Raw genomic sequence first — 23,938 nt, 5'->3', positions numbered from 1 at the left:
TGAAAAAGTCATAACTGTGCTTCCTCAGGGGATTACAATACAACATAGCACTGTATAGCTTGTAAATATGTTTGCTAACACGGTGTAATCTTGTTGGTGTTGTCCGGGTGGCATAGCGGTCTATTCCGTTGCCTACTGACATGGAGATCGTCGGATCAAATGCCCGTGTTACCTCCGGCTTGGTCGGGCATCTCTACAGACACAATTGGCCTTGTCTGTGGGTGGGAAGCCAGTTGTGGGTATGTGTCCTGGTCGCTGCACTAGCGCCTCCTGTGGTCGGTCGGGGCGCCTGTTTCGGGGTGGGCGAATAGCGTGATCCTCCCACGCGCTACGTCTCCCTGGTGAAACTCCTCACTGTCAGGTGAAAAGAAGCAGCTGGCGACTCCACATGTATGGGAGGAGACATGTGATAGTCTGCAGCCCTCCCCGGATCGGCAGAGGGGATGGAGCAGAAACCGAGACGGCTCGAAAGAGTGGGGTAATTGGCCAAATACAATTAGGGAGAAAAGGGGGGGGGGGTCCAAAAAATAAAAAATCTTGATGGTGTTTGACAACCACTTGGTTCTTACTTGCCTCTTCTATCATAGGTTTCTCAGAGATGACCTCTTCCGGCAGTAAAGGATACAGCCCACAATATTTAGGCAACTACGTCAGCGGCCATATGCCTGCGGAGGGCATTGTAAATGGTATTGACCATCCTGAGTTGGGGTATCCTCTCTTTGACCCAATCCCTGAGTCAGCAATAGATGGGGAGGTGTCTAAAGAACAGCCACTGTCCGAGGAGAGCCTGAGAGAGTCTTTGAAGACACAGCTGGAGTTCTACTTCTCCAGGTGAGTAGTGAGACAAAGGATATGGCACATATCCGGCTTGGTCGGGTGTCCCTACAGACACAATTGGCCGTGTCTGTGGGTGGGAAGCCGGATGTGGGTATGTGTCCTGGTCGCTGCACTAGCGCCTCCTGTGGTCGGCCGAGACGCCTGTTGAGGGGGAACTGGGGGGAACAGCGTAATCCTCCCACGCGCTACGTCCCCCTAGTGAAATGCCTCACTGTCAGGTGGAAAGAAGTGGCTGGCGACTCCAGATGTACCGAAGGAGGCATGTGGTAGTCTTCAGCCCTCTCCGGCTCGGCAGAGGGGGCGGAGCAGCGACCAGGGCGGCTCGGAAGACTGGGATAATTAATTGGCCAAGTACAATTCGGAGAAAAGGGGGAGGGGGTGTCCAAAATAAAAAAACAAAACAAGGTTAACAACTAGATTAAGGCATCCTACCTGCCGGCACAGCTCAAGCTACTGGTTCAATGTAGTGTGCTCCACAGAAGGATGTCTTTTGTTATACTGGTACTGCATGCATAGGTTAAATATGGAATAACTGACTCAGCTTTACTGTGTTGATGTAATCTATGTAAAGAGAAAAATAGGCTCGGAATGAAATGACTGACTTGTATTTGTACATTTTCTGAATTGGCATCCCTGTTGGAAGAGGTAGAGTAAAAATGGCTTCCATTTTGGTGCACGCCCCGTTGCAAGTTAACCCCCTCTCTTTTTCTGTATATCTTTTCTGGGTGTCTGCAGAGAGAACCTATCAAAGGACCTGTACCTGATGTCCCAGATGGACAGTGATCATTTTGTTCCCATCTGGACCATCGCTTGCATGGAAGATGTCAAGGTCCTCACCACTGACATGGGCCTCATTTTGGACATTCTCCGAGGTATGAGTCCCATGGTTCTGTGGCTTCTGTGTGTCTGAAAAAGCATGAAAATTCACTGACAATGGGTTTTGGATGAAGACTCAGATTTAAACATGAGTTACTAAATAACTGCAAGATTTAAAGGGTTAAATATGAGTATATGTTGTAGAAGTTGTGTGTGTGGCTGTAGCACGTGGAGAGATTTCTTTGACACTGGCTTCTTGTCCTCCCTCTTTCGTTTTGGCGTCAGCTTTGGCCAAGATTAAGCAAGGCAAACATTTAAACTCTTCTAAATATTTGCCTTTCAAGAAGTTTTAGATTTGCTCCTTTTGTTGTTTGGTTCAAGTATGATTTTAAGAGAGCTCCTTTTGGTAGGTTTAGTTTTGTTGCTTGGATTAAAAGGAAAGGTGCCAAAACTTGTATGCCCAATTGTCAACACTCGACACTCATAGTTATCAGTTTTAACTTTGATAACACAAAATTTAAAAATAAATTTGCTGTACTTTTCATGTACAGATAGAGAAATAGATGCACAAATTCAGGGTTCATAGAGTTATAACAAATTTGGAAAGGTAGTAAATTTGAAAATACAACTTCGATGCCGCTCCTGGATCTGAGGCCGTGATGAGAGTCAGCACCTCCAAGTCTGAGGCCATGGTTCTCTACCAGAAAATGGTGGATTGCTCCCTCCGGGTTGGGGATGAGTTGTTGCCTCAAGTGAAGGAGTTCAAGTATCTCGGGGTCTTGTTCACGAGTGAGGGTAGGATGGAGCAGGAGATTGACAGGCGGACTGGTGCAGCGTCAGCAGTAATGTGGACGTTGTACCAGACCGTTGTGTTGAAGAGGGAGCTGAGCCGGAAGGCAAAGCTCTCAATTTACCAGTCAGTCATTGTTCCAATCCTCACCTATGGTTTTGAGCTTTGGGTAGTGACCGAAAGGGTGAGATCGTGGATACAAGCAGCTGAAATATGAGTTTCCTCCGTAGGGTGTCTGGGCTCAGCCTTAGAGATAGGGTGAGGGGCTCAGACATCCAGAGGGAGCATGGAGTAGAGCTGCTGCTCCATCACGTCGAAAGGAGCCAGTTGAGGTGGTTCGGGCATCTGATTAGGATGCCTCCTGGGCGCCTTCGTTTGGAGGTTTTCTGGGCACGACAAACTGGGAGGAGACCCCGGGGTAGACCCAGAAGTCGCTGGAGGAACTACATGTCCAGTCTGGCCTGGGAACACCTTGGGAGTCCCCAGGAGGAGCTGGAGGGCATTGCTGGGGAGAGGGACATCTGGAGTGCCCTACTTAACTTGCTTCCACCGCGACCTGAGCCAGGAGGAGTGGCTAAAGATGAATTAATGAATGAGCTTCGATGCCTAAGGCAGCATTAATCTGTTAAAGATTAATTAACTATTAAAAAAAAACAAAAGTAACAGCAGGGGGAACTGTTGTGGCAGGGCTTTAGAATTTCACTTGTATGTGTGTACATGCAGTAGTTAATCTTAGTATGCTTACCTGTACCTCTGCAGGCTATCTTGAATATCAGTTAGCTAGCTCGCTATTTTGTAAGACAGTATGCTGGGCAAGTGCAGTGTTAACGATCAGTGGCTTAATATTGACAAATAAAAGTGCCTTTATGCATGCTCAGTAACTCAGGTAAGAAATCACAGAAGGTTGAATCAGTACATCTGGACACATTTATTGAGAGAAACGTGTCATCACTCATCTAAGTGACGTCTTCAGTCTCAACTGACTGCAGGTATCCCCACCTTTATAGACCAACCCGGTATCACGCCAAAGCGTGTAATACACCCACCGGTCCACCATGTCAGTGTCACAGTTTGCCTCGCTCAGGTGTGAAAAGTACACGCGTGTATGAAGGTGCAGTGCCAGCAGGGGGCGATGATTAGGGTTAGTTTCAACTTTCTACCGCTGAATGAAATGTAATTAACATGACGACACTCATAGGCAACATAAAACATTTTAAATTTTTAAAAATATAGCAGCCATGTGTCTTCATCTTATCTGAGAGATTTTCGAAAATGCTGTATGCTTCTTTTCCTCCGTGGGGAGTTGCTGGCATTGATTAACTCAATGCCAGCAACTGGGATTGATTAACTCCTTTGCTGGCACTGCACCTTCATACACGCGTGTACTTTTCACGCCCGAGTAAGGCAAAGCGTGACACTGACACGTTGGACTGGCGGGTGTATTACACACGTTGGCGTGATACCGGGTTGTATAAACAATACAATGGCGTAATGACCGCAAACAACGATTGCTGTGACCATTAACTAGAGTTGCCATGTGTACTGTTCACAGAGGACTGGGGAATAGTTGAAATCACAGCATCATAAGACGGCAACAGATGTACTGTTAGCCGCCGCCCCCCCCCCGGTTCGGGAATGGTCGTTCCTTCTTCACATAGATGGCCAAGGATGGTCACATCCTCATCCTTGAAAGAGTGGCCACTGGCCTGTAGATGGTGTAGACTGTGGAGTCCTGGTCTGACGTGTTAGCTCTCCTGTGCTGCACCATCCTCTTGACCAGTGTCTGTTTAGTTTTCCCGATGTACAAGTCACGGCGACCTCCTGGCACTTAACAGCTACACTATATTGCTCTGTTTGTGTCGGGGGACTCGGCCCTTGGGGTGGACCAACGTCTGGCCCAGTGTGTTTTGGGGTTTGAAAGCAACTGTGACGTGGTGTTCTGATGCTCCCACCACATACAGAATCACCACTGGTTTACACTTAGACAGCTGTTGTCCTTCTCCTCTCTTCAATCGGCTGCTGCACTGTTTGGGAGTCTTCCTGGCTTTGACAAACGCCCAGTTAGGATAACCACACATAACCAGGGCCTGTTTAATGTGGGATTTCTCCCCTTTCCCAGCCACTGTGTCTGTAGGGACGCCCGACCAAGCCGTAGGTAACACAGGGACTCGAACCACCGATCCCCATGTTGGTAGGCAAGGAATAGATGGCCACGCCACCCGGACACCCCAGTGTTTAAATATAGACTCACTTTCGCATCATATATAGTGTAAAAACATGTCAGTTGCAGGTGTAAAACAGATTTTCTCTTGGTCATGGACATGAAGCTAAAAGTTACGGAGAAGTCATAGAATTGTCATTGATAACAATTGGTGAAAAAGTGTGTGAACTCTGAAGTTGTTGCAACTAAAATGACGCAGCTTCAAGCCCTGAAGTTCAGCTTGGTCTGTTATCAGGGGGTGGAGAGAATTCAGTCACTGTAAGGCAAGGCAAGTTTATTTGTATATCTCCTTATCATCGCAGAGGTCATTCACAGTGCTTCACGGGCAAAAGATAAGAAGAAAAAGAAAGTTATAAAAGCATGAAAAAGATAAATAAAAGTACGGACATTTTATAAAAATACAGACAAGTTTAAAACTGAGTTAAAGTAAAGTAAAATAAATAAGAAAAGTGCCATAAAAACAGATTATTTAAAAGTAACAACAGTTGGAGCAGAATATATAAAAATAGCAAAATATAAAAAACACATTCACACACACCAAGAACTTAGGGCCCTGACCCACCAGGCCAACGATCGGCCAATATCGGGCCGTTGGTGAGCGTATGTGACCCTAGTTGATGCGGTGTGTCCTGCACCGTTCGCACTAGTCGGACCCCTGTCAGCAGGTTTTCAGCCAATTCAGCATGTTGAATCAGCGGAGCCCGTCGGTGAGAGAGATCACTCTGATTGGCTGTTCAGCTTAGCGAATCAGGGCTGTCGGCTGTAGTCTTCGCGATGTGTTCGAGTGCTACTTTTTGGCCCAGATGGCAGGCGATGTGAGGTGACGCAACAGTCGGCCTTCGTCGCCACTAGTCGGCTTGGTGTGTCTGGGCCTTCAGCCATAGGCTGTTTTAAAATGTAAGGTTTTTAACCTCCACACAGAGGACGACCCGGGACGACCCCCAAGGTTGGACTACCCTGGGTCTCGAACCCAGGACCTTCTTGCTGTGAGGCCATTTATTTCTCAACATTTTCCAAATGGAGTTTGCATGTTCTCCCCGTGTCTGCGTGGGTTTCCTCCAGGTGCTCCAGTTTCCTCCCACAGTCCAAAGACATGTAGGTCAGGTGAATCAGCCGTACCATATTGGCCTTAGTGTGAATGTGTTGGCCCTGTGATGGACTGGTGGCCTGTCCAGGGTGTCTCCCCACCTGCTGCCCAATGACTGCTGGGATAGGCTCCAGCATCCCTGCGACCCTGAGAGCAGGATAAGCGGTTCGGATGGATGGATGGTTTTTAACCTGCTTTTAAATGTATCCAGTCGCAGTGTGCGTTGATGTCCATGTAACTGTTTTTGTTTTTACAGCCTCTCCCATGGTGGAAGTGGATGAGATGGGGGAGAGGGTTCGCCCCAATCACAAGCGTTGCATCATTATCCTGAGAGAGGTCCCAGAGACCACGCCAGTGGAGGTAAAGGCACAGCCACACCCACTCCGCAAGTCAGCCATAATCACACACAAATGTCAGCAGTTTTACTTTGACAGTTTTGTTCCCAATCCAGATTTTAAGACTGGCCGCTTCAATGGCGGCGCTGCAGGGCTCCAGACTAACATGTTACACTGGCGACAGTAGTGTGTTAAGATTTTCAGTTAGTGGCACAAGGAAGGTGGTTGCAGTGCCACAGGTACCACACAATTGAAAGATTGCATCGTTGACTTTTTATAATTTCACAAATGGTATTTCCTCTTTAAGGATATTGTATGTCATGTTAAACTTAATTGTCACCTGTACCTCATCATGACATTTTGTTGGCCACTTCTTTGCATTAACACTAGAACGACCGGGGCATCACTCCTACCTAAGATGACCGTGGGCGGTCAAAACGACCGCCGGTGTTTAAACTCTGTATTGTGTCAAGATAAATACCCAGTTGAGATATTAATGCATTACATATGTCAGTATGTCTGTTATGAAACTAACTGACACCAAAATTAACATTTTAACAACTATAATACTATTTTTCAAACAATTTAAAATGGCGGCTGTCCAACGCCTGTAAATACTGCAACGCCTCGGTGGTAGTCATGGTGTGTCTGTAACGGCGTCTGTAACCAGACATGTTGGACATAATCACAAATCAAGTTTAGACTATTTCTCTGCACTGGAGGACACTAGTGTGTTTCTAGGACAGAGCAACGAACTTCAAGAAGGAAATGACGCCACCAACACACGTCATAAATACTGACATGACGCGCACGATCATGTGCAAATTACGAGACGGCCATTTTGACCACTCATGGTCGTTTTTAGGTAGATCTTATCATAACTTTTTGTGCAATTGATCTAAAACTAATTTTAATGCAAATATATGCAATTTTAGGAGCATTCAGGGAACGGCAGGTCTGTATCTTCACAACGATATTAAACTTTGACAATCAGGGTCATAATGACCGGCGTGGTCGTTCTAGTGTTAAAGTGCTGCTGAGAGGGGGCAGCTCCCTGCACTGCATATGGCTTTTGTTATGACGTTTGTGGATCTCGTGCTTAAACTGTAGCTGCAGACTCAAAATCTGAGTTGCCTGTAACAGCCGGGCCACACTGTTCACAGTTACCCCCCATACATACTAAACACGGGTAGGTAAACTCTTGGGAGCCACCTAGAGGGAAAGGTATAACTCTTCTTGGGCCGGTCCAGTTAGAGAAGGCTGCTCAGTTTCCTCTGGGTCGGAGTTGATTTGTTCTGATGGTCTGGTGAAATGTCAGCCTGCTAGATCGTCTGCCTGCTAGATGGTGGCGATTTTTACTTACTGAAAAATGTGTTGGTTGTAGCTCTGCCCTTCATTTTGAGGAGAATGTAACACAATGTGAAAATGAAACTCTCCGTGCTCTAGTTAGTTTGCATGTGGACAACATTGTTATAGTCACAAGCTCGGGGACAACAAAACGAACAATTGTCGCAAGTATGAATTTCCAAGCAGGATAACAATTAATGCACAAATAATCACCTAACTGTTTGACCAAACCGTGTTTTTATGATGCGGCACAGTGGTTAGCAGGGTCGCCTCACAGCAGGAAGGTCCTGGGTTCAGGCCCCGGGGTAGTCCAACCTTGGGGAGTGTCCCGGGTCGTCCTCTGTGTGGAGTTTGCATGTTCTCCCCATGTCTGCGTGGGATAGGCTCCTGCGGCCCTGAGAGCAGGATAAGCGGTTCGGATAATGGATGGATAGATGTTTTTATGATATTGGAAAATAAAAGGAAAACAGACCAACAACAGTCAAGTCACACTTGTGCAGCCAATTAATTTTCTTCAGTGACACTGCACAGATTTTAGTTTTATAAGCAATCAAATTGGCCGCAGTCTGGAGCCCCGCACTGCAGTTGCAACACTAGAAAGTGGGTGGGTTATTTGTTGTAGGACGTGCCTTATGCATTGTTTGTATCACACAGAAAGCCCCGATGGAAAGGTCAAAACTAATCCCACCTAGCAAGGAGAGAGCCAGTATTTGGGCGTCCGGGTATCGTAGTGGTCTATTCCGTTGCCTACCAACACGGGGATCGTGGTTCGAATCCCCGTGTTACCTCCGGCTTGGTCCGGCGTCCCTACAGACACAACTGGCTGTGTCTGTTGGTGGGAAGCTGGAAGTGGGCATGTGTCCTGGTCACTGCATTAGCGCCTCCTCTGGTCGGTCAGGTGGGGAATAGCGTGATCCTCCCACCTGCTACGCCCCCCTGGTGAAACTCCTCACTGTCAGGTGAAAAGAAGTGGCTGGTGACTCCACATGTATGGGAGGAGACATGTGGAAGTCTGCAGCCCTCCCCCGGATCAGCAGAGCGGGTGGAGCAAGCAAGGAGAACCGGGGCGGCTCGGAAGAGTGGAGTAATTGGCCGGGTACAATTGGGGAGAAAAAGAGGGGGTGGAAATCCAAAAAATAAAATACAATAAAACAAATAGTATGTCACATGACCACCATCATTAATTTATGACCCGCTGAGCATAGCTCTAAGAAAAGAAGTAAGGTAGAAAGTTTTAGTTGTCCACCGGGCTCCAGGCAGCGTGGGTTTGGTTGCCAACTATTAAAATCGGTTGATCAGGCCGCCGGACAATCTTATTTTCCAGACCTGTGAAGAGTTGCTTTGCTCTGTTTGAGTTGGGAAGGATGTGTTGAAGTCGTGCTTCTCAGCATCTCTTCTTCTTTTAAAGGAGGTGGAGGCTCTCTTTAAGAGTGAAGCCTATCCGAAGGTGATAATCTCAGCATCTCTTCTTCTTTTAAAGGAGGTGGAGGCTCTCTTTAAGAGTGAAGCCTATCCGAAGGTGATAATCTCAGCATCTCTTCTTCTTTTAAAGGAGGTGGAGGCTCTCTTTAAGAGTGAAGCCTGTCCGAAGGTGATCAGCGTTGAGTTTGCACACAACAGCAGCTGGTACATAACCTTCCAGTCGGATACAGACGCCCAGCAGGTATGGCCACTCATCCATCCTCACACTGACATGCATGTGTTGTCATAGGATCAACTAGGACTGACCGGAATGATTTGAAGCCTGTGATCGTTGCTGTGGTAATCTATGGCAAAATCAGTGTTCGATTCCCCCCAGCAATAAGCATGAGAAAAACATGAAGACCGATGACCATGTGAACACATGCCGTTAATTATTTAAGATTTCATATAAAGGTCTGCACTGACGGCATCCGGGTGGCACGGCGGTCTATTCCGTTGCCTACCAACACGGGGATCGCCAGTTCGAATCCCCATGTTACCTCCAGCTTGATCGGGTGTCCCTACAGACACAATTGGCCATGTCTGCGGGTGGGAAGCTGGATGTGAGTGTGTGTCCTGGTCGCTGCACTAGCATCTCCTCTGGTCGGTCGGGGCGCCTGTTTGAGGCGGGGGACTGGGGGAATGGCGTGATCCTCCCATGTGCTACGCCCCCCTGGCAAAACTCCTCAATGTCAGGTGAAAAGAAGCGACTGGTGACTCCATATGTATGGGAGGAGGCATGTGGTAGTCTGCAGCCCTCCCCAGATTGGCAAATGGGAGGGGAGCAGCGACCGGGACGGCTCGGAAGAGTGGGGTAATTGGCCAAGTACAATTGGGGAGAAAGGGGGGGGGGGTCCCAAAAAAAAAATCTACGCTGACAAAAGAGCCTTATTTCTTTTTTCTGTTTATGAACAACCGACTTCACTTTGACCGTGTTTTTGTCACCAGTTCATCAAACTAGACTGGAAGGAATCTGTCTGTCTGTCCTTCGCTTGTCTTCACAACCGTTCATTCGATCGACTTGCCCCTTAGCGGTGAGGACCCCAGGAAATGCAGTGTCTCGTAGGGCTGTCACAACCATTTTAGTTGATGATTAATCGTCATACAAATCATTGTGATTAACGACTTCGTTGTCTTTTCTTTTCTTTTTTTCTGCTCAGTTGTACTCGGCAAACTTCTGCAGCATTTCTTTAAATGTTGGTTTTTCAGCCATACTGAACGGCTGCATTTCTTTGGCGATATACAGCGTTACACTGTCTGTTAACGTGCACCATGTGGTACCGTCACGTTTATATTTAGACACTCGTCCAAAAGCTTCAGGAACAGCCAGTTGCCGCCTGGAACTGCGGCGGTGGCTCTTTCCAAGTTCGGTGAATTGGGTAAGGTGGTGGAGCCGTAGATGGTTTTTTAAATGTGTGGTATAAGCGCTTTTGACCGCCACCTTTTTGCTGCAAATTCGACAAATGGCCTCCCCCAAGTTCTCGGGCTCTCCTTTCTCATCTGGCGTAAAACCAGCATGTGCCCACAGTGGCGCTGTGGCGTTTGGCTCTGCAACTACGTCCAAGATGTTGACGTCAACACATGCTCGTCCAAATGCAGTCGTCGAATATTCTAAAAAAGCGTTGGCTAAACAGTTTGTTGCCGCTAATTCACCCCTCATGTGCCAGGGGCGCCACAAGACGATGTCATTAAAAGAGCGCCAGTCCAACAACAAACGATGGGAAACGGCGTGGAACTAGTGATGGAAACATGACGTTTCTGTTAGTGTCATCCAGCTGTTTATACAGATGAGTGGAAACCATTCTAACCATTATGCAAATTGATCGCAGTCAGGTCAAATAATCGCGATCAGGCGATTATGTAATAATTGTGACAGCCCTAGTGTCACGTGTGGGGTTGTTTGGATGAGCGGTTGTTGAGAAAATCTTAAGGACATGCAGACAGACAGACAGATAGTTAGTTTTTCCCATATCGACAAGACGAACAGCGCCACTCTGCCATTGCAACCCACAGTGTGGTCGGGGGGGTGGTACACCCGAACGGGCACTGCACTAGTTTCAATAAAAAGGAAATAACTAGAAGTCCAACTTTGCCTTTGTCTCTCAACAGCATAATTAATTACAGTAACAACCTAACGACAGCACGTGATAGACATATCTAATAATAATGGCAAACATGTTTTATACAGTAAGGCTGTCATCTATTTAATTTGATTATTGCACAGCCCCCCCACACACACACACAAACAGCAAATCTTCAAATACATGCTGCTGAATATTTGAAGCCCCCCCCCCCCCCAAAAAAGGTATTAGGGACAGCGCTAACATCAACTGTGTTTTAGTGAACTTATTACACTGTTTTATTCGTGTTGCACTACTTTGTGTGAGCTGGCGGCATTGTGTTGCATGTTTTATAGCAGGTCTGGGCCATTTCACTAACTCTCAGGCAGATGTTGAGGTGTTTCAGAGTTATCAATACTGTTATGTTTTAATGTTGAGGTGTTTCAGAGTTATCAATACTGTTATGTTTTAATGTTGAGGTGTTTCAGAGTTATCAAATCTGTTACGTTTTAATATTGAGGTGTTTCAGAGTTATCAATACTGTTATGTTTTAATGTTGAGGTGTTTCAGAGTTAACAATACTGTTCTGTTTTAATGTTGAGGTGTTTCAGAGTTATCAATACTGTTACGTTTTAATATTGAGGTGTTTCAGAGTTATCAAATCTGTTATGTTTTCATTTTCCCTCAGGCTTACAGATACCTGAGGGAAGAAGTTAAAACATTTCAAGGAAAACCAATCATGGTAAGTTCACTACTGCAAACTCACTGAAATACATTAGTCTAGGGGCGTCCAGGTAGCATAGGGGTCTATTCCATTGCCTACCAACACGGGGATCACCAGTTCGAATCCCCGTGTTACCTCCGGCTTGGTTGGGCGTCCCTACAGACCCAACTGGCCCTGCCTGCAGGTGGGAAGCCGGATGTGGGTAGGTGTCCTGGTCGTTGCACTATCGCCTCCTCTGGTTGGTCAGGGTGCCTGTTGAGGGGGAACCGGGGGGAATAGCATGATCCTCCCACTCACTACGTCCCCTGGTGAAACTCCTCACTGTCAGGTGAAAAGAAGCGGCTGGTGACTCCACATGTATGGGAGGAGACGTGGTAGTCTGCAGCCCTCCCCAGATCGGCAGAGGGGGTGGAGCAGCGACTGGGACGGCTTGGAAGAGTGGGGTAATTGGCTGGAGACAATTGGGGAGAAAGGGGGGGGCACATTAGTGTTGATAGTTTGCTTTGTTTGGTGTTCACATCATACTTAAGTCAGTTTGGGTCATAGGTTAATGTTCTATGAACTGATGAATTTTAGATGTGTTGTTGTTATTATTATGCTGTTATTGTTATTATTATTGTTATTATTGTTTGGCAGTGACTAGTGTGTAAACTCGGGAAATGCCAATAAGACTGCAGGTATTAAAGCTGCAATATTTTTGATATTAACAGTAAATTAATCGACTCCTTGTCATGTGACAGAATTTCCAGTGCTGCCAGTCCCTCTGAGACGTAGTACCTAAAGCCTCCTACAGACTGTGCGATTTCAGCACTCCTATAAGTTTATTGCAAGCCACACTGTGATATGGCTCTAATAAACTTGGGTATGACATCAAGTGTGATGTATGTAGACTGTACGATGATAACACTACTGAATCACAGGCTACGACACAAGTCCATAAAAACATCATCAGTGTGCTTCATCAGTCTGCGTCGTTGGTAGAGCAACATGACGCCAAGCAGGAATCCAGTGCTTTCAATAGTCACCGCAGCTGGCTTTGCTCATTTTGTTGCTCGTTTTGTTAGCTTGTTTTAGCTCGTTTTGTTGAATCCATGGCATTTGTGTCACAGACACTAACAGTCTGTTTGTGTTTAGCGCCAGCAAAGATTATGCATGGCGTTGATCAGTGCGTCATTTCCTGCTGCATTTCTATTGGTTGGTTAGCAGACGTAGGTCGTAGCAGCGGTCACACTGTGAGATGGTCGTGCTACATTTCTGACACTTCGGTTGCAAGACCGTAATATCGGCCGTCTTTGAACCTGTATCACAGTGTGACGTAGGACCACCACTTTGGAGCCACGACCAAAGATATCACCATGTTTAGTCATCTTTCGTCTGAGATGGCCCACATCACACCATCTGTAGGAGGCTCAAGTCTACAGTTTACCTTAATTTTCAGCTCATCGTTTGGTTTGATCCTTCTGACAGTGTACCTCCCTCGCTCGTTGAGTCCCTTTTTTCACCAGACACCCTCCACCGCCACCATAAAGCTGATGGCGAACTGCCCACCAGTTTAGAACGCTACCACTCCGTTAAACGTGAAATGGTGGCGTGTCAAACCAAGACAATGGATGGTGAAGAGATTTAAACGTCAGTGGACCGAACCAGGGCTAAAACACAAGTGAACATGGGACTTGTGTTTGTTAGCATGTGGTCTTAGTAGGTGGGCCTAACTTCTTGGAGGAGATGAGAGTCCGGGAGGGGAGGGTGGGCGGTGGCTTGGCTGTGAGTTACTGTTCTGCTATCTTTGTAGCTCTACGGTATGTCCTGTCAGTAATGACTTCATATAGCTTTAATGCAAATTTCTGATCATTTTGGTTAGATCTGACCTCCCCCCCTCCCCCCTACATTGTTAAAATTCATTTTTGAAAGTGAGCCATATCAGATATCACTGTAAACATGTCCACCCTGAAACAGCTTGTGTGCACAAATAATATTGAGTCCTGACGGCGCTCAGCCTGTTCACTAACAATTCTTCAACACTTATTTTGGGCCTGCCCAAAAGTAAATACCTTTTGGCCCAAGAATTAGTGACTATATCTGGGACAAAAATTACCCCCCCCCCCGCCCCTTTTTTTTTCTCCCCAAATATATGTGGCCAATTACCCCACTCTTCCAAACCATCCCGGTCTCTGCTCCACCCCATCTGCCGATCCGGGGAGGGCTGCAGACTACCACGTGCCTCCTCTGATACGTGTGGAGTCGCCAGCCGTTTCTTTTCACCTGACAGTGAGGAGTTTCACCGGGGGACGTAGCGGGTGGGAGGATCACGCTATTCCCCCCAGTTCCCCCTCCCCCCTGAACAGGCGCCCCAGCCGACCAGAGGAGGCACTAGTGCAGCGACCAGGACACATACCCACATCCGGTTTCCCACCTGCGGACACGGCCAGTTTCTCTCTGTAGGGAAGCCCGACCAAGCCAGAGGTAACACGGGGATTCAAACCAGAGATCCCCGTGTTGGTAGGCAGCAGAATAGACCGCTACGCCACCCGGATGCCGGGAAAAGTTTTATTTAAGGTGTAGTCTGAGTGTAGCCTGAGAAAAAGAGAAACATTTTTATTTAATATCACTTCAGAACCTGTGAATATTTGAAACACAGTTTTCTCAAGTTAAATATGCACACACATTAACCAACCATGCACAAGTTAAATATGCACACACATTAACCAACCATGCACAAGTTAAATATGCACACATGTTCACCAACCATGCAGGTGTGACGTGGAAATTCTTTAGTATGAACCAAAGTACATTCACTGACATACTCAAGATAAGTCTTTTTTTTTTCTTTTTTTTTTAACCTTTTTTGTAGACACCATGTTGGTAAGTCGGTATTCCATTTCTTTTTAAAGCACAGTGTTGGGACAGATATGAATAAAGTACAACCTCAAGGTTAAGCGTTTGTTGTGCGTTTTGTTATCTCAGGTTTGTGCCGCTCAGGCTCCTGCACGGTCGATTTAGTGCCTTGTTAGTTAAGACAGGAGTGCTTGGCTTGAGTTTTGCAAACAAAGAGTGACTTTGGACTGGTTTGCATGACCCGAGACCTGATAAGGAATGAGTGACTCCAACGTTCCCTGTCCCTGCTCAAATGTGTTGAGAACACACCCATATCTCCATGTTATCATGACATTCATATCATTGACCTTGGATGGGGGCTAATGCATCCCTTTTTCTGGACTTTGAATTGACCCTGTAAGCCTTAGTTCATGCCTTATGAAATAAATAATTTAATAAATTAGACATAAATACATTTATTTATGAAATAAATAAATAGTTGTCGGTGCTAGTGGTCCCTCCTAGACCCCAGTGATGATCAGTATCGCGCTTGGAAGGACCCAGGTGCACTGTGGTTGGCTGGGGTTCTTTCTCTCCTTTCGTTCTTTATTCCTGTCTACTACTTGTCTTTTCCTCTCACACCCTCTGTTCACCTCCTCCTCTACCCTGTCACCCTCCCCTCCCAAGTCTGGAGTGCTCTATGGCCTAATGACCATGAGATTATGAGATCTGAGGGGACCAAAGACTATGGAACTTGTAACTTATCCTAGGTGCTGCTATGGCATAACTGCAATGCTCATAATCGCTGCACTCAGGTTTGTTCTTTTCCTTCATTCCTCCACTAGGCTCGTATCAAGGCCATCAACACGTTTTTCGCCAAGAACAGCTTCCGCAGTATGGACTCGAGCATGTACAATCAGCATTCTCAGCGTCAGCAGCAGTATGGCTCCCCTCTCCCCTACATGCAGCAAGTGTACAGCCCCCAGCAGCAGTACCCCATGTTCCGACTGATGCCCCCTTCCTGGAACCCTTCACTCCCACCTTACTTTGAGACTCCACTGGTGAGTAGCTACAAGTGCCACAACTGATATGATTCATTACGAGTACACCGTCAGTGCGTTTGGAACAAAGGGACTAAAGGAATACTAAAGTATGTAGCATTTGGTCTTTATTCATAAAGACACTGGTGAAATGTTTTAAAAGGACCTCTCTATGTAGTGTGTAACCAGTAACATATTCAGTTACAATACTCAAGAAGAGTAACTTACTCAAATTACAATTAAATTACATCTTTAAAAGGCACATATGAAACAGTTGTGCTGTGATATCACATTGTTGCTTATTCTTTTGTTGCTTATTCGGTGGCATAGTGGTTAGTGGCGGCATGGTGACGCAGTGGTTGGCGCGGCCGCCTAACAGCAAGAAGGTCCTGGGTTCGAGCCCAAGGGTAGTCCAACCTTGAGGGTTGTCCCAGGCCATCCTCTGTGTGGAGTTTACATGTTGTCCCCATGTCTGCGTGGGTTTCCTCCGGGCGCTCCGGCTTCCTCCCACAGTCCAAAGACATGTAGGTCAGGTGAATCGGTCATGCTGAATTGTCCCTAGAAGTGAATGTGTGGTGTCGGCCCTGTGTGATGGCCTGGCGGCCTGTCCAGGGTGTCTCCTCGCCCACCGCCCAATGATTGCTGGGATAGGCTCCAGCATCCCCGCGACCCTGAGAGCAGGATAAACGGTTTGGATAATGGATGGATGGATGGTATATTTGTTGAGTTGCAGACTGCAGCCTAAGACTACCTTTTAAAAAGACAATCTTTCCATTAATTTTTCAATTTTTGCATGAACCAACACCCACCAAAAAAAACATAAACACATAGTCCTACCTGTAACACTGACACTGAATAGGAGTTAAGTATTCTGAAAGTATTCTCCTCAAATTTTTTAAGTAACCAATATGAATACTGGTGTTTCAGAACAGATACTTCATTTCTATATTCTCAGTACGTAACACCATTACTTGTATTCCATTACAAGCCAACCCAGCTGAAAGCCATCTGTGGTGAGGCTCATTCCACGGGAGGGCTCAGAGATGGAGGCTTGACACAGATTAGTGAAAACATAGCGTTCCTTTTATTTACAAAATTACAATGAGTGAGTGTCTGCTCACACACTGCATGGGCCAGTGCTCAGCATTGTTGGAGCCTTCTCTGGCTCGTCTCACCTCCATTTCTCTCTCTCCGTTCGCTGTGTTCACTCAGGTAGTTGCATCAGTGTCAGTCCTGGACCCAGCTTCACTGTAGTTTTAAAAAGAACAGGTTAGTTGTTTGACATAGCTGGGGCTGATCACTTATCAGCCGCTATTGCAACTGCTCTCCCACGATCCATGCCCCCACTCTCTCTGCTTGCAGCCAAGGCTAAACCACACCCCACTACCACATACCCCCAGCACCTGACTTAGGCCGACAGCTGCCCCCCCCCCGCCCCCCCGAGTGGGAGGAAATTGGCCACGACCATCTGCATCCCCAGCCTATGGACCCCACCGTGAACATGGATGGCTGTAACGCCACATACCAAAGGGTGATCTGTGTGTTGGCATCCTTCATGCGGTGGAGCCACTGGAACAGGTCATGGTCTGAACAGAGGGTGAATGAACACCCCAGGAGGTAGAAGCAGAGGGCGCCGACCGCCCATCTGATGGCCAGGCACTCCTTTTCCATGGTGCTGTACCTCCGCTCCCTCTCTGCCAGCTTCTGGCTTATCTACAGCACCAGGCAATCAACTCCCTCCACCTAGGACATAACAGCCCCCAGCATTCTGTCTGACGTATCGGTCTGCAAGACAAAAGGGAGAGAAGTTAGGCATATGGAGCAGTGGTTCCTCATAGTGGGCTTGTTTAACCGTCTCGAAGACCACCTGACACTGCTCCGTTCACCGGACAACATCTGAGGCACCCTTTCGGGTGACGTCTGTCAGGGGACTCGTCAGCTCTGCAAAGGCGGGGATGAACATCCTTTAATAGTCGGCAGTCCCAGGAATGCCCTCACCTGCTTTTTCGTTTTAGGCCTTTGGCTGGCCACAATTGCTGCAGTCTTATCTATCTGGGGGCGCACCAGCCTGCCGCCTAAGTGGTATCCCAGATACCGTACCTCCTGCCGCCCAATTGCACACTTCTTCAGGTTGGCCATGAGCCGCACCTGCCTCAGAGACTAGAGCACCACTGCCACCTGCCGCATATGCTGGTCCCAGCTGCTACTGTGGATGATAGCATCATCCAAGTTGGCTGCAGCATATGCGGTATGTGGCTGCAGCACCATGTCCATGAGGTGCTGAAATATTGCTGGGGCTCCGAACAGCCTGAATGGAAGTGTCACTAGCTGGTACAAACTGTCTAGTTTAGAGAAATTCATTTTTTCCTTAGACTCTGGAGACAAGGGAATCTGCCAGTAGCCCAGTGCCAGTGTCGTAAAAAGCAAGCAGAGCCGAGATAGTCCAGGAGTTCATTGACCTGTGGCATTGGATAGATTTTTTTTTTGGAATATGTTAAACCTTTATTTGGGAAGGGACAATATACATTAATCAACATTCAAAACAAATGTAAATTGATTAGGCAGCCCTTCAGTGTGACCCAGGACACATTCGCATACACACTGCTAAAAGAATGTGGCCGTATGCGGCCCAGACCACCTCCGAATGTGGTCTGAGTGATCAGATTTCAATTCATCCTCAGTGTCTCTTGAGTGCATTCACACCTGTACTAAGAGCTGTCCACTTGTGATCGGATCACCCAAGGTGCGTGTTAATGCCAGGTGCAAACAGGCCCATAGTGAAATGACAATGGGTGAAATGGAATGGATGCCATTGCAAGTCTGTTTTTTTCAATCCTAATTCCACATGTCAATGTCTGACTGATCAAGTTTGAATAATTTGTCAGGCCTTCGTGGCTTCAGTCAGTATGCTCACCTCTTGTTGGGTATGGCTGTATAGTCAAAAGAGTATAACAAATAATAAACCTGTTTTGTTCTTGAATACAGTGTGGAATTACATATCTTGTGCTATTTTCACAATCAGGCGCCTTTCCCAAACAGTGGATTTGTGAATGGTTACAGCGCCACGGGGACCCACAAAGCCGGCTCTAACCCCATGAATAGTGGACATCCCTTCAACAGAAACCGGTATGTGTAAGGTCCTTTATTGAAATATGTATTTGTCCATAACAGCACAAATCTTGTTGCCTTTTTTGTTTCTGATTTGGGTAAGATTTAGTGCCCATCTGATCAACCATCACTGTAGTCGATAATGATGGAAAAGTCTTAGGAACATGATTTATCCTTATTGACACAACCCTTACATGGTTTGCTGAACACTGGCTCAACCTACGGTTTAACCATTCATACCCTCCACCCTCATTTTGTCCTCCCTCACTGGCTTATAATAGAACTAGCAGAGGTACCCAGTGTTGCCTGGGAAAAATTTTCTCACCAAAACAACCAACACGATCTGATCTTTACGATATAATCGATGATGAAATATAGGATAATTTATGATATGATACATGTGATAAACGAATGTCGAACAAACTAATCTTATTAACGAAAATGATCAAATGTCATAATTTTCAAGCTTCTTTGCCAATGTGTGTATTAATCGCTCAGTGCTCAAGCACCTCAGGGTAAACCACGTTGCGTGCCTTCAGGCTAGCATTGACAATGTTAGGTGTAGTGCCTCCCTTGACCACTGGAAGGATTTGCCGGAAGTCTCCACAAAGCATTGTTGGAATGCGTCTTTCGAAAATAAATCAAAATTTTGACTTGGTTTCTGAAATATTTTTTTAACTGTGCAATCCTTGGAAAGTGCTGATTCTAAAGATGCCTTTCTTTTTGTTCTACAATGAGTATTTCTTATTTCTGGAGTTTTAAGCGGCTGTAAAAACATATACTCTTGCTTTATATATATATATACTATATACTATATATACACATACACACAAATAAATACATACACACACACACATATATATATATACATACACACACACACAAAGGTGGTAAAAACTCAACACTGTCTACTGTTATTTTAATGCAAAATGAATATAAATTGAGATTAAAAATTCAGTGTTCCTTACAGGAGTTTGTGAAAGTGACATCATTGAGATAGTAAATAAATACAAATAAAAAGTCTATAGATGTGTATTCTTTTGATATGACACTTAGAAAGTGTATAATTGAATGCATTGTGAAACCATTCACACACATTTGTTAATCGATCTTTCCAGACAGGCATTTTTCCCAACCAAATGAAAACAGCCAAGGTATTTCCTATTTATAAACATAGGGATAAACATTTATTTTTCAACTATAGGCCGGTTTCTCTGCTTCCTCAAGTTCTCTAAAATATTGGAAAATTTATTTGTTAAAAAACGTGACAGTTTCATTGATAAATATAGTTTACTACAAGTGATCGCCAGTATGGATTTCGGTCAAACAGGTCCACTTCACTGGCAGCAATGGAACTAGTGGAGGAAATATAAACAGCGATAGACAACAAAATGTATACAGCTGAGTTTTTATTGACTTCAAAAAGGCTTTTGATACCATTGATCATGGTCTTCATATAAAGAAGCTAGAAAAATATGGAATTATGGGGGTAACATAGTCCCAGTTGAGGAGTTATCTTGAGAATAGGTATCAGTCTATACAGATAAATGGCACCGAGTCTGAACACAGAAAGATTACCTTTGGGGTGCCTCAAGGCTCTGTACTGGGACCAAAACAGTTTATACGCTACATAAACGACATTTGTAAGGTGTCGGAATTATTATATATTAATTATTATTATACAGTACAGCCTGCTGGTGGTAGCATCAGAGCCGCAGCTGCCTAGCCACTCGTTCCTTATGTACCACTCCAGCTGTAATGATCGGATAATTTTCTGCCCTTTACGCTGGTGTAGGTCAGGGAGAGCTGATGTAGGCCTGCCTTGGCTGATGACAAGTAATTATTGCTGGTAGTCCAGTTTATTAAAACTGATGACGTAAGATGGTCGACATTACTGATTTCGCACTGTGTAGCTAAGCGTAGCTAAGCTGCTCAAATTCAAATGAGCTAGCTTGCTTTATTGACAGCACAAATATCTTTGACTTTGTAGCTATTTAGCACGTTGATGGCTCTGATTGGTTCGCACTCCCGCCATAAGCAGTGCCTTTCCTCATCCATTGATTTTGCCTTAAGCTACGCAATACGCATGCGCAAACTCCGAAATTCACAACATTAAAGACAATCCTGAAAAAACCGAGAGCATACCCTGCCAATTGAAAAAGTAGGTGAGCTTGTGCGCTATATGGCGTGTCACTCTTAGAAGTTTATGGATTTAAAAGGACAAGGACATAAAAATATCATTTAAAAATACATCATAACATAGCGTACTTGTAACTAGAGTGAGATTTTGATATGTTGTTATGCATTTGTTGTATAGTTACTTTGATTAAATTAGCCTATCCTAACCGCACGTCATTGGCGCACTAGGGCTGGGGGGGGGGGCGTACATGACTTGGGAAGGACTCAGCCAGACATTTATCGTTCCTGGCAGAGATGGATGGCATAGGACTGTGACAGGCATCTTTCGGTTTAATTAAAGGTATTAATTTTTAAAGATTCTGTTATTCTACAGAAATTTTGTTTATATATATATTTATTTCTTAATTTAAAAAAACGTTTTCCAAAAGGATAGGTGTGTTTTCTGCACGTTTGTAATCCAAGTGGTTTGGTTGAATGAGGGCCTATCTGTGCACGTGTTATGACATAATAACAGCTTATAAAAAATTTTCTTATCATGGATAAATTATAGAGCTGCATAAATGCTCATAATAATAGGCTCTGAATCCGAGACAATACCTGACAAAGTGCTATGAAACAGAAGTGCAGAAATAGCATATAGCACCAACAAATTTAAGATTTGAGATTTATATTTATTTATATTTATATTCTTTCACAGTAGCTTTGTTGACAGCTGATAATTGCTTACGGCATGAAACAGGCTTGTACTGTCTCATAAAGAATTTTACTTGACTCACTGGATTATTTTGCTCCTTATTTGTTGAGCACTTTCCCTACCGTTGCGTGTTTCTTTTAACAAAGTTATTTATAAGATTTATATTTATTCACATTTCTCAGTACTTGCATTCATTGAAACAAAATATGTCCTCTGCATTTAACCCTTCCTATGCACTAGGAGCAGTGGGCAGCTGCAATGCAGCACCCGGGGACAAACTCCAGTTTCCAGTTCCTTCAGCTATTAGCCTAAGTCTATAAGGTTTTACAACCTGAACTTAACAAGAGCCAAACAAAGATACAAAACACACATATGGCTCACTCACTGCCATATCGTCACTCAGTTTAAAGTGTTCCTACACAGCTTGGGTCTTTGGCATTTTGTCTTCCTTTTAATGGCCAAGGTGAACTGAAGTGTGATGTTCACTGCTGTGAGAGAGGGATGTCAGGTGCCCAAGCTGAGATGGTATTTCCGTGTATTAACAGTGCAATTTAAAGGTATAAATATGGTACAAGAATATGCTGACAAAATGCATTTTGCAGTTCGCCAGTATTGATAGCCTACATTTAACAAAAATAAAAAACGAATGTCCAAATCCCAAAATTGAAAACCAAATACCTACCCACCTAATGAATAGTTGAATGTTCGGGTCCAGCCCTACAATGCACTATTTATTAACTGTCATGCTTTAAAATTCAGTGATCTGGTTGACTTTAAAACTGCACAAATAATGTACAAAGAAAAAAATAACTTGCTTCCTGACTGTGTACAAAACATGTTTAAAATCAGAGAGTCGGGATGGACTTCGAAGAATTTACAAGTTTAAAAAAACAACGGCTAGGACAAATACAAAGAATAGATGTATAACCGTTAAAGGGGTTAATTTATGGTATAAATATGACGGAATTAAAAATGTGTAGTTATGAATTTTAAAAAAAATGCTCAAAACTAACGTAATAAACAAATATAAAATGGAGGTATGAACATAATGGAGTGACACGATGATTGACATATGTGTTTGATTTTGTATTTTGGGACTGTTGTTTTTTTGAAGTAAAAAGGGTAGGCATAATAAGCTAAAGCTTCAGCCTATACCTTTTCTCTTTTCGGTCAATAATGTTTCCTCATTTGTTTGATATAATTTGTTAAATTTTATCTATGTGTATGTGCATTCTTTTCATCTCATCTCATCTCATCATCAGCCGCTTCTCCGGGGTCGGGTTGCGGTGGCAGCAAGCTAAGTTGACAGCTCTGCTCCTCTCCTCACCCGAGTGTCCAAAACATATGGCAGCAGATCTGATGATGCGACCAGAAAGTCTTTCATCGATCTTTGGCCTAAGGTGTTCTAGTACCTAGTACACTTATGAACTACCTTATGTTCAAACATGGTGTTTGTTATGGCCAATCCGTGACTCACACAGACGTCCAATAACAAGGCACCTCTCGGATTGTGATCGGGGAGGCCATTCCTCCCAATCACGCCCCTCTGGATTTCTCCATCATTACCGACGTGAGCGTTAAGTCCCCCAGAGACTCCAAGAAGGCTGGATACTCCAACCTGCTATTCAGTGCATAAGCACACACAACAGTCAGAGCCTTCCCCCCAGCGACTCGCAGTCGTACAGAGGTGCCCCTCTCATTCCCCGGGGAGAACTCCAACATGGCAGCGCTCAGCTGGGGACTTGGGAGTATCTCCACACCCGCCCGACGCCTGTCACCTTGGCCAACTCCGGAAAAGTAGAGAGTCCAGCCCCTCTCCAGGAATTTGGTACCAGAGCCCAATTATATCTATATTTGGTACCGCTCCACCTCCCACACCGGCTCAAGCTCCTTCCCTGCCATAGAGGTGACATTCCACGTCCCGAGGACCAATCTGCGATGCCGGTAGTCGGCCCGCCCCGGTCCCCACCTTTTCCTGCCTTCCAGCCTGCATTGCACCCTACCCCCAATGCTCATCCTCCCGTGTGCTGGGTCCACAGAGTGGTGGCTCCATGTTGGTTTTTTTGGGCTGGGCCCAACCGAGCCCCATGGGCCAAGGCCCGGCCACCAGATGCTTGCCGGTGAGCTCCCTTCCCAGGTCTGGCTCTAGGAGGGGGCCCCAGTTTCCCTTTTCCAAGCGAGGTGCTGTTGCTCTGCTGGTGTACTTTCATTGGGTTTCTTTTGTAAAAGAAGTTCATTGCATTCTTTTGTAAAACTGTTAAAATAAGGACCGAATAAATTAAAAGTAATTTTTCATTTTAAATATTGCTACTCCAGTACTGATGTCACAGATGTTAAGTGAAGAAAGTAGGATTACAATGCGCCTGAGGTTTTAATCACTGATAATCATGTGGGTGTATCGGTTGTCACTGTCAAGCCATGTGATGCTGCTTGCTGATATCAAATTGCAATGTTACTTTGGGTTA

At 45.3% G+C, this 23,938-nt stretch overlaps 1 protein-coding gene across 1 annotated transcript in view; it reads left to right on the top strand.

Annotated features, from left to right (window-relative positions):
- The window catches only part of larp4ab (La ribonucleoprotein 4Ab), a 43,040-nt gene that overhangs the window by 7,549 nt on the left and 11,553 nt on the right, over positions 1 to 23,938 (top strand). Inside the window, exons 3-9 of the mRNA XM_056273910.1 lie at positions 588 to 831; positions 1,573 to 1,709; positions 6,008 to 6,111; positions 8,986 to 9,096; positions 11,643 to 11,696; positions 15,338 to 15,553; positions 18,555 to 18,658. Of these exons, the coding sequence (XP_056129885.1) occupies positions 588 to 831; positions 1,573 to 1,709; positions 6,008 to 6,111; positions 8,986 to 9,096; positions 11,643 to 11,696; positions 15,338 to 15,553; positions 18,555 to 18,658 (970 nt within the window). The remainder of the gene's footprint in view (positions 1 to 587; positions 832 to 1,572; positions 1,710 to 6,007; positions 6,112 to 8,985; positions 9,097 to 11,642; positions 11,697 to 15,337; positions 15,554 to 18,554; positions 18,659 to 23,938) is intronic.

This window comes from Lampris incognitus, chromosome 2 (assembly GCF_029633865.1).
Source record: "Lampris incognitus isolate fLamInc1 chromosome 2, fLamInc1.hap2, whole genome shotgun sequence".
Taxonomy (NCBI): Eukaryota; Metazoa; Chordata; class Actinopteri; order Lampriformes; family Lampridae; genus Lampris; species Lampris incognitus.
This window is presented reverse-complemented; position numbering and strand designations above follow the sequence as displayed.